The sequence below is a fragment of the Motacilla alba genome, chromosome Z (genome assembly GCF_015832195.1).
Source record: "Motacilla alba alba isolate MOTALB_02 chromosome Z, Motacilla_alba_V1.0_pri, whole genome shotgun sequence".
In the NCBI taxonomy this organism is placed as follows: Eukaryota; Metazoa; Chordata; class Aves; order Passeriformes; family Motacillidae; genus Motacilla; species Motacilla alba.
Window position 1 is genome coordinate 1,969,368 of NC_052046.1, and position 10,664 is coordinate 1,980,031.

Consider the following 10,664-nt stretch of genomic DNA (forward strand, 5'->3'; position numbering starts at 1 on the left):
CTGTCTCCCTTGTGTGTGTGTTCTGCTGCTCTTGTTGTGTAGTTTCACCTGTAACCACAGCACAGTTGTTGCTGCCACATTAGTTGCCCACCTGCTTTGATCCTGTGCTAGTGCTGTGTCTGTGTAAGTGCCGCAGGAAGATCAGATTGCCATGGGTTTGTTTAAGGAATGGTGACAGGATGTGACAGGAAAATGCAGAATGCTGATTAAGCAATTAGGGTAGGTAAAAAGGGAAAGCTGTGAAGAAAAAAACCTGAAGATACACCGGGAAGATTCTCTAGCAGGGGACAATAAAGTAGCTTAGAACTACCTTTATCTAAAGAGACAGTGTAATACAAAAGAACATGATTTTCATAGTGTTTTTTCCTTTTTGTTGTTCAGTGTTTGATAGTTTAATCTTTTCGTTAATGCTGCCAAAATGTTTGCAAGCTACAGAAAAGGCAAAAGGAATGTCTCAACGTCTGGCGCTCAGAGCACCATTAGCTTAATCATTTTGCCGAGCAAAATGCAAGTACTGAGCTAAATGAGCTGTGGTCAGATTAGATCATCCCTTCTTCCCCTCCTCCTTCCCTTGTGTGGAAGATTGAATTCCATTCTATTTACTGAAGTAGGTAAAAAGGACAGCAAGCAAAATATAGTTTGAGGAGTTTGAGGAGACTACTGCTGTCATTTCTGGGAGAGACAAATAGCAGGGTAGGTCGATCTACTTTCAGCCTCAAAATCTGTGTTAAGCTTGGTTTTTAAAATTTTTTTTTAGACTTGCAACCAGTTACTTACTCGGAGCCTGCGTTTTGGTGTTCAATAGCATATTATGAGTTGAATCAAAGAGTGGGAGAAACCTTCCATGCGTCTCAGCCTTCCCTGACTGTAGATGGCTTTACAGATCCATCAAATTCAGAGCGATTTTGTCTAGGTCTGCTTTCCAATGTAAACAGAAATGCTACAGTGGAAATGACAAGGCGACATATAGGTAAAGATCTCTGATCTTTTAAATATTTAATTTCATTTTGTTGGTTAAATAATCTGGAATGACCCAGGTAGGATGTGTGTTGGGTTCCTTTCACCCTTGTGCAGCCAGCCATCAGCCGTATCTCTCAGGGCTTGTCAAGGATAGTTTAGTCTCTCTGGCTGAGAGCAGAAGTGGAAAGACACAGAGTCACTGCTTCTGAAATTAGGGAGAAACGCAGCAGCTTCTGCTGCTGAAGCCAGTTTGAACTGGGAAGAGATGTAGTGAAGGCTGGAGCTGAAAGGAGCTGCCTTTGCTCACTCCGTAGGCCCTTAGCTGGTGGCAGCTGCAGTCACACAGCTGTCACGCTCAGGGCAGCGCAGGAGGAAGCCACTCTACTGCGTGGCACTCCTGTAGCTCACATTGCTGTTCTTGCCTTCTGGAAAATGATGGTGCACCAAAGCATCCCAGGGGGCAGATTCGTGGCTCCCAGCATCCTCAATGGACCACTCTGCCCTGGGCAGCATTTATATTCAGAATTGCTTGTAATTGAAATTTAAGCTTTAATTACAAAATAATCCCATGTTGCTTAGTTTATTGTAGTTTATAAAATGCAGAATGAACACTGATAGAATGAAATTCTGAATTCTTTTCTGAAATGGGAAAAGCTGCTATTGAGAACCCATTGTTTTGACATGATTAAGGTTTTCTTTGTCATGGTTAGTCAAGAATGTTGTTTTCCACAATTTAGTGTCTTGACTTCGGGTTCTTCAGTAAACTACCTTCATGTTTTTTTCTCTGGAAACTTTCTTTAGCAACATTTATGAGATTTTTTTTTTTGCTTGTTGTTATTTTTACTTGCAGTAAAATTTCAACCTCTTCTGTAGAACTGACTCCTTTTATGCCAAATCCAAATGCCAAATCCAAATGCTTGTCTAATAAAATTTTAGATGTTCAGAAACCCAGGCTGTGCCTGTGCTGACTGGTCAAAATGATCAATGATGAGGAAAAGCAAAAATCTCATGAGCCCTTACTCTTTAATAGAGGGAGCTCACATTCTGTTTGAAAAACTGTTTTAACGAAAAAGGCGAATGGAAACTATGGTCTCTAAAGTATCTGTTAATTATAAATAGTTCTCTCTGGGAAATCAATTGCACATTATTTACTTTCTGCTAGAAATAAACCATGTGGATTTGTTTTCCACTCAGAGACAGAACAAAGTAACAATTTAAAGGTGGAAAATTGAGATTTTTTTTTGTGTAATAGGGCTAAATGAAGTCGTATTGTTTTTGTTAAAGCAGCCCAGGGGTATGCAGTGGGTTGTGAAATAGTGTGGGTGTATGTAAGCAGAGAGTGTTGCAGTGGTGATCTTGTGTTTTCTCTTTTGACCATAGTGGCCTGTGCTGCTTCACATACAATGCTTTAGTATTAGCACAAGTTTTAATTCTGTTTTTATGAACACTGCTCCTGAGCTTGGATTTGGTTACAAGCCGTTATATGGCTGGAAAGAGCTCTTTCACTTTTGACCAAAAATTATTCTGCTTTTCCTTCATATATTGTGCATTCGTGGGAGAAAAATGCGATTTAATTGTGTCCTGCTCCTGCTACAGCTGTCAGCACAGCAGCGAGGTCGTGTAGATAATTGATTTCTGTTTGTGTTGTAAAGAAAAACCTTGGCTTTCTCTGAAAAATAAACTCCCTTGCTCCCTGATATGCTTGTGTCATACCATAACTGGAGTTCCTTTGGATTTTGCTGCAGGCAGGGGAGTGCGTCTGTATTACATTGGTGGAGAAGTTTTTGCCGAGTGCCTGAGTGATAGCGCGATCTTCGTTCAGAGCCCCAACTGTAATCAAAGATACGGCTGGCATCCTGCAACCGTGTGCAAAATTCCTCCAGGTTAGTGGCCCACCAAAGGTCTCGTGTGAAAATACCCCATGGAGGTGTTCACTGAATGACGTTTGCCTTCCTTTTTTGTAATTTCTTCATAGATTCAGGCTTCTGTGTAGCAAATGCAAGTGCATTCACTGACTGTACCTTTTTGACTCTTTACAGGATGCAATCTAAAAATCTTTAATAACCAAGAATTTGCTGCTCTTCTGGCTCAGTCTGTGAATCAGGGCTTTGAAGCAGTTTATCAGCTTACTAGAATGTGTACTATAAGAATGAGCTTTGTTAAAGGATGGGGGGCTGAATACAGGTAAGGAAAAAACCTCCTTTGTTCTTAAATTTAGAGTTAATAGCTTTTGTTCTTTCACTAGTGTACCATTTCTGTCTGGCTTGAAAGCCATACACACACACTTCTTGCTGCTGTTGTGGAAATGCTGCAAATTGAACCCATACTTTCCTTTTTTCCCCCACCTCAGCTATGGAACTGCTAAGTTACAAAGTCCATGAACTGATTTTAGTGTTGCATTGAAGCCAACTGTTGAGCAAGGAATGTCGTCAAAGTTCCGTTCCCTTGCTCAGTCCTGCTGGCTTGCCTGTTGTGCTGAAACCCGGGCCATCATCTCACAGTTCCACAGTTTGTGCTGCGAGATTGTTCGCTGTGTATTAGTCATTCTGGTCTCTGTCCTGTTCCGCATGTAGCGCGAGTTCCGTAGGCTGTGGTGCAGGATGGGGTTGGTGGTATCCAGTGCCTCTTGCAGAATGGAATAGCTGGAGAGCATGCATCTAAGGGACGGCAAGTGTTTTGGAACTTGCAGTGGAAAAAAGCTTTGCAGGAATAAGATGACTGTGTTTATGTAGTAAAACTTCTAAAAACAGTTCTTTGAGTGGAAAAAAATAGCATTTTGTCTGCTTTTGAATAGATTCCGGTTGTGTTCTCTATTAGCACAAATGAAAAGTGGTAGTTGAGGACAGTGCCTGTTTTTAATGCAATATGGAAATTCAAGAAGAAAAGGAATTGACTTCTAACAGCAGTTCTAAAGATTTCATTATTTTGGAGAGCTAGACCAGTGGTTTTAAACAAATCTCTTCAACCTCTCTACAAATTGTCCACTGAGAGAATGAAGTCTGACATGTCAATACCCTAATGCAATACTTAATGATTTTTTTAAAAGCCGTATCATTTCTGAAGTTGAATAATTGTGTGTAGGCTCCACTTGGGTTGATTCCTTTATCTGCTCTTGAAATGCATACATGTAAATAGCAGTGTCAGTATGTGGGGGAGGTTTCTCAGCTAAATGAAGCCAATTTTGTAGTAGTCTAATGAGATGAAATGAGATATTTGAGTAATGGAATAAATTGGTACTTCTTTGTTAGGAAGAGGTACTCGAGAAAAAAATCTGGCTCAGGTTTAAAGAGCTATTGGATTTGGCTCTGAAGGAGTATGTATACACTTAGGCATAATTAAATACAACATTCAAATCTGAGCAGAAGAAAGAGGAGTCTTGAAGCGAGTGTAAGTGCTGGTTTAAAGCTGTGGGGAGGCTTTTGTTAAAGTTACTTCTGAGTGGGGAGAATGTTGGTGGTTGGCTTATAAACTGTTTGTAGACCATAGGATTGAAAAAGCTGCGGTGGTAGCGCTGCCAAAACAGCACAAAAACTGGTTACTGACTCATGCTGAACTAATTTCTTTGCACCTCTCTTTAAGACGATGCTAATAAATTACTGATACACAAAGCTTGTAAATATGCTGCAGTTGGGATTAGAGCAAGAAGAGGTGGCTCCAACACAACCTTGAATTTAAATTAATGTAGCTTGACTGGTTGAAATGGATTAGAAAACACTGTAAATCCCATCACTCTTGTTAAAACATCTGTGCTTCATTATTATGTGAAAAAAACATTTCTCATAGAACAGGCTTAGGCAAAGGCAAAGCATTGCATTTTAAGCATGTGTGCATAAATGTGCAGGTAGGGCAAGGTGATGTGTTTTATAGGCTTGGTAGACACAATACCTAACAAAGCTTTTTGCTTTGTTACGTGTTGGCCCAAACTGGGGATGGTAGAAGTTCAGATCACCAGTCAAATGCTCATGTTAGCACAGGAGATATCCAGATCCAGGATCATCTTCTAAAGAAAGTTCAGCAGAGGTAATTAGTGATCTTTGAACTGGAAATCTCTGGGTCAAAGAAGCTGAGTTTTTAGCTTTAGGATGGTTGCTCAGTGACTGTCACTATTTTACCAGTTTTTACCAGTGTGGTGCAAAGGGAGGATTGTTGAACAGAACCAGTTGTAAAATTTTGAGGAATTGTGTTGTGAAACACATTGTAGGAGAGCTGACAGTGGTGGAATAATGAACTTCCTTCTTTGGGAGAGGATTTAAGAGTAAATGGAACTATATTTCCTGTGGTTTAGATTTGTTTTTCTGTTGTATCACTTTGTTCTGGCATAGGCATTTGGGGCTAAGATAACTGTTTTGTAGAGTGCTGAAAGAGCACAGACCACAGCTGCTGTCTTCTCCTAAAAATGTGAAACTTTTGAAATCAATCTTCACTGTCTTAATCTTTCTGCCTTTTCAGTTCTTCTATTTATATAAACAGATTTCCTTAAAGCAAGGGGTTGCAGTGCTGACAGTAAAAAAGAAGGAGCTCAGTTTGTGTCTGACTAATCTGCTGCCTTTGAATCTTGGAATAGCTGGAATTACTATGAAAAACTGGCTTAACAACCATAGTCTTGCCAATCTGGTTGGGGAAAACTCCCATGCCAAGAGTGGGTACAGTGAAATGGGATTTCTCAGGCAGAATTTGTTTTGTCCAGTACTGATTTCTTTACTTTGGAGATGAGAAGGAAGATGTTTGAATAACAGATCTGTGAAACAAAGGTGTCTGGGAGAGAGAATGAAGCTTTTATGGTTGTCTGTCCTTCAACTTTACTGGAATTTGCTATATGGTGTTTAAATAAGGGCTTCTATTGTGGAAAATTATAGGAAGGTTAGTATAAAAGACAAGGGAAACCCAGTTTTTACTTCAGTTGTTTCTGTGAGGATGTTATAGTACAAAACACATGTAGAAGTGTAAGATTACGGAAATCAGAGATAAAGTTTGGTGTTCCTTTGAGATACCATCAGTTAGCACAGTGTAACCACACACTGTGTTTTGATACAGTGTTTCTGACAACATCTACCAATTTCCTTGTACATTTATCATGTAGTTTGCTCCAAAAAGCCAGAGCTTATGATCACCATAGCACTGTGCTGTTGGCCATGCTGGCAGTGCAGAGCCAAGGGTTTCTGTTCCATATTTCTCAGTAGTTGTCTGCAAAATTCAAATCCAGTTATGCATTCAGACCATTGAAAGGTTGAGGTACAGCTGCCCACAGTTGTTTGTGGTGTGAGCACTGCATCAGTTGGACACCCTTCACTTCTGAATTTCTCTTTAGAAGTAAGGCTCTTGGTGTGGCACTTGAAGAAAATACTTGTGTTATAATTCTCCAGGGGGAAATATTCTTCATGTATTATGGACAAGCATGTAATTACTGATTTGTTTTACGTATGTGAAGTGCTTTGGAGTTCTGGGACTTTTTTTTTCTGGAAAAAGCTTAGTAACAGTTATGGTAATGGTTACAGATTTTTATCTCTGTGTACTAGATATGGATGGAAACATATTTAGTCATATGATGCGGAATTTTGTGGCAGCTGAACCTGCTTTCCAGCTGTAGTGGGTTGACTCTGGCTGGATTCAGGCAGCCACCAAAGTAGCTCTCTCACTCCTGTCCACAGCTGGACTGGGGAGAGAAAATAGAGTAAAAGGGTCATGAGATAAGGACCAGGAGAGACCCCCACCAAATACCATTTGGAAAGAACAGGCTTGAGTCAGAGTTATTGAATGAATTATTGCTAACGCAACCAGAGCAAGATAATGAGAAGTAAAATAAGACCTAAAACACCTTCAGCCCTTGCCAGCTCTACCTTCTCCCCCAGCTGCAAAGGGAGGTAGGAATGTGTGTCATTGTCAGTTCTTCAGGTGTTGTTCCTGCCACTGCTCAGGAAGAGGAGTTGAAATCCTTTCCCTGCTCCAGTGTGGGGTCCCTCCCACAGGAGACAGTGTTGCATGAACTTCTCCAGTGTGAGTCCATCCCACTGGCTACAATTCTCCAGGATCTGCTGCAACATGGATCACTCTTCCATGGGGTGCAGTCCCTCAAGGACAGGCTGCTCCAGCATGGGTCCCCTCTCCACAGGCCTCCCACAGGCTCACAGCCTCTCTCAGGCATCCCCTGCTCTGGCATGGCTCCTCCAGGGACTGCAGGGCACAGCTGCCTCTCCACGGGCTGCCCCATGGGCTGCAGGGGAAACTCAGCTCTGGCACCTGGAGCAGCTCCTGCCCCTGCTTCCCCACTGCCCTTTGTGTCTGCAGAGTTGTTCTTCTCACTTGTTCTCACCCTGCTCTTCTGTGGCAATTAAAACTGGGTAACCACCTCATTTTTTTCTTTAATCTGTTATCCCAGAGGCATCACCATTCCTAACTGGCTCAGCCTTGACCTGCAGCATGTCCATCTTCAGAGCTGCCAAAGGATATCTCAGCCAGACACGAAGGAAGCTTGCGGCAGCTTCTGGCAGAAGCCTCCCCTGCTACCCAAACCTGGTGGCGCCAATCCCATAGAGTGACTTTTCCCTATTCTTTGTTTTCTAGGCGGCAGACGGTAACAAGCACTCCTTGCTGGATTGAGCTTCACCTGAACGGGCCTCTACAGTGGCTGGACAAAGTATTGACTCAGATGGGCTCTCCTTCAGTTCGCTGCTCCAGCATGTCCTAAAACTCTCCTCTGTCACCAGTGGGCTAAAAATCGAGTCCAGTCAACAGACTTAATATAACAGCTCGTCTGTCGTAGTATTTGTGTGTGGTCCCCATGAACTGTTTACTATCTAAAAAGGTTTTTTAAAAAGGAAAAAAAAAAAAAAAAGAAAAAGAAAAAAAGAAAAAGAAAAAAAAAGAAAAAAGAAATAACAGCACTTGAGGTCTCATCAGTTAAAGCACCTTGTGGATTCTGTTTCCTATACTCTGATACTAGATGAAAATTTAGTGTATAGAAAAGCCTTCTTCAGAAAGAAGGGACAGTTCTAAAGACTCTTTAATGGTGTTTTTTATTGGTTATATAATTGAGTGTCCTAATGGTTATCAATAACATGAATAGCTAAGTATATATACAGATAATGTAACATGATCTCAAATATCACAGTATTGTGCTGTTCTACATTTTAGTTCCCATAAATAGTAATTTTGGTTTTTTGATTGGGGCAGGTATCTCATGAAATTCCAAGACTTTGCTCCGTTATTCTTTTATATTTTTTAATATAAGCAGGTTTTCAAGTTGTCCTAAACATAAAAAAAACTTTCCTAGTAGAAAAGCTGAATTTTTTGCTGCGTTCTTGAAGAGAAAGTCCCTCCATTGGAAGGGAAAGAAATGTCTTGAGATTCATCTGTGAAGTCTTAAGACACTTTATATACTTAATGGGGCCTAAAATTAATTCATATTATAAATTCTGAGTGTCCATCACACTAGCAGTCTACTTTTTGATACCCATTTGAGTTGATGCATCTGTTGCCAGCAGTATTGCTGGCAGTGGTGTAATTTGGGACTTTTTTGTACCTTGGATCATTCAAATGAGTGATTTTTTTCTCACAGACTGAGAATTTATCATGGCTTTGGATATTGGATTAAGTGCACAAGGTTATTGGCTTACCCCTTACGTCTGTATTTTTTTTTTCATTGAATAAGTCTCACCCCTTATCATCTGTATTTTTTTCATTTTTTCATGTGTCACTAAAAATAATGGGGTTTAGATTTCGGAGCCATACACCTTGAAAAATGATTTCCCGGGGTAAGCTAGACTCTTTGTTTAGGTTTTAAATAGATGCAGCTTCTTAACATATTTCAGTAACAGAATTTAAATTTCTTATCTGAGTCGCTTTTATAGTTTACTTACACACCAGATCATAAGCATTCATTATGTCATAATGGGCCTTGTTATTAAAAGTAGTTGCTTCTGCAAAACCTCTAGAATAGTGGTTGCTGAGGTATGACCAGCGAAGGAGGACTTCCAGGTTCTTCATGACAGTGCATGTTATTGTGAACCTTTGGACACTACAGCTGCACCATATTAAAAATATTCTGAAATATATTCTACAAATAAGTCTGGGTTGGGGCTGGGTTGGGAAACTGTATAGAAGGGTTATTCTGACTTGAAAAATACACATCTTACTAACAATCTTGTGATCTAGCTGTCTGTCATTCTTTTGTTATTGTGGCAGTAGCAGGATTGCCTTTGTCTGTTTTTTTCCATTGTTTCATCAATTACACTAGTTCTGTACTTTGTAAGTACAGCTAGTGATAACTTAGCTTTGAGAACAAAAATGTGGCCAGTGTTACAGCTTTTAATCACTTGACTGAATTGATGATAGTGATGGATATTTTTATGCCATAATGACTAGGGCATAGAAGCAATACCAAAAATCAAGCCTTGAGAAAACGGGCCAGACACCTTTCAAAAATTGGCAAAGCAGTTACCAGTTTGTGCTAGTTTTACCAGTAGACTAATGTATTGGTAGAACTTGTGGACCTAAGAAAATAAGCTTCATGCGTGTTGCATTTGCCTAATATGTGAATACACTAATAAAAGTTTTAATTCTCAAAATGGCCATTTGTTTTTATTTTAATTAAGTGCTGTCTATATTTTTTCATTGGTTAGGAGTTACCCTTATCCACCCAGCTAAATGGTACAAGTGTCCTGCATGTGGTGGGTGGAAAGGTAGAGTTTAGATCCTAATACCACTTCCCAAGCAGCTGTTGTGGAGGTTCTGGATCTGTATGCGTTTGGTGGTACAGACTGTTACTCCTGATGGAGTTTATTAAAGCAGTTGTTTTTTTCCCTGCCACAATCCAATTGCATCCTGCTATCTCAGGTGTTTACTTTCACCTGTGAGACAGGTAAGATCAACTTGTCTGGGTCAGACTCACATTTTTGAGCAGGTTGCAGCTTGAATCAGCTGGGTGGCCTAATTCTGTGGTCTCCTTGCTGTGGATTTCTGAATGTGCCTTTCACCTATGGCAATTATTATTTGCTTTGCCTTGAACACTGTAGTAACCCTGACTCTGCCTCTTCTTGGGGTGGGCGCTTCCAAGGAGGGTGCCAGCCCCCTGCAGACACTGCCTGTGGTGCTGCCTGGGTGCAGGACCATTCTGGTCTGTGCTGAAGTCACTGTTTTTGACTTCTGCTGGTGCCACTGAAATGTCCTCCTGCCGTTTCTGTTCCAGCCACAGCTTAGAGGCACAAGGGAGCTTACCTGTGTTTGTAATGTTCACTTGTCTGTGTTTCATTTCAGTGCCTTTGGCAGTTCTTGACTAACTAACCTACTCCTGTTTCCTAATCCAGTGCCTTTCTGACACTGCTGTTCTGCTCCTCTTCAAATTCATGCAGATGACTGCAGCATCTTAATGCAGAATGCTGTGGTACGTAAGGAATGTGACTTCCTCCCTCTCCTCTTCTGCCAGTCAAAGTACTGATGTCCAAAATACTAATAAAAAGTGATTTTTTTTTTTCAATGAGGCTATTTTGCAAAATAAAACACCTAGCAAGCAGGGACTACTCAAGTGGAGATGCTTTCAGTAAAGAATGAGGAGCCAACTGCTAACATGTATCACAGAGCTAAAAAAACCCTGTACAAATTCTGTGTAGTATTGACTTTAATTCCATGAGCTGGGATTCTGATCTCTGCTGTCACTAGCCCTGCCTGAGCTTGATTTTCATAGTATCACCAAAGCCAAGTAATCCAAC

At 40.7% G+C, this 10,664-nt stretch overlaps 1 protein-coding gene across 5 annotated transcripts in view; it reads left to right on the forward strand.

Annotated features, from left to right (window-relative positions):
- The window catches only part of SMAD2 (SMAD family member 2), a 50,025-nt gene extending 40,501 nt beyond the window's left edge, over positions 1-9,524 (forward strand). For 4 of the 5 annotated variants that reach the window (XM_038124181.1, XM_038124182.1, XM_038124186.1 and 1 more), the window contains 4 exons: positions 758-970; positions 2,706-2,843; positions 3,000-3,144; positions 7,522-9,524. In XM_038124181.1, the coding sequence (XP_037980109.1) occupies positions 758-970; positions 2,706-2,843; positions 3,000-3,144; positions 7,522-7,645 (620 nt within the window). In that variant the 3' untranslated portion in view covers positions 7,646-9,524. The remainder of the gene's footprint in view (positions 1-757; positions 971-2,705; positions 2,844-2,999; positions 3,145-7,521) is intronic. The other variant, XM_038124185.1, reaches the window with a different exon arrangement.
- Positions 9,525-10,664: the final 1,140 nt, after the last annotated feature.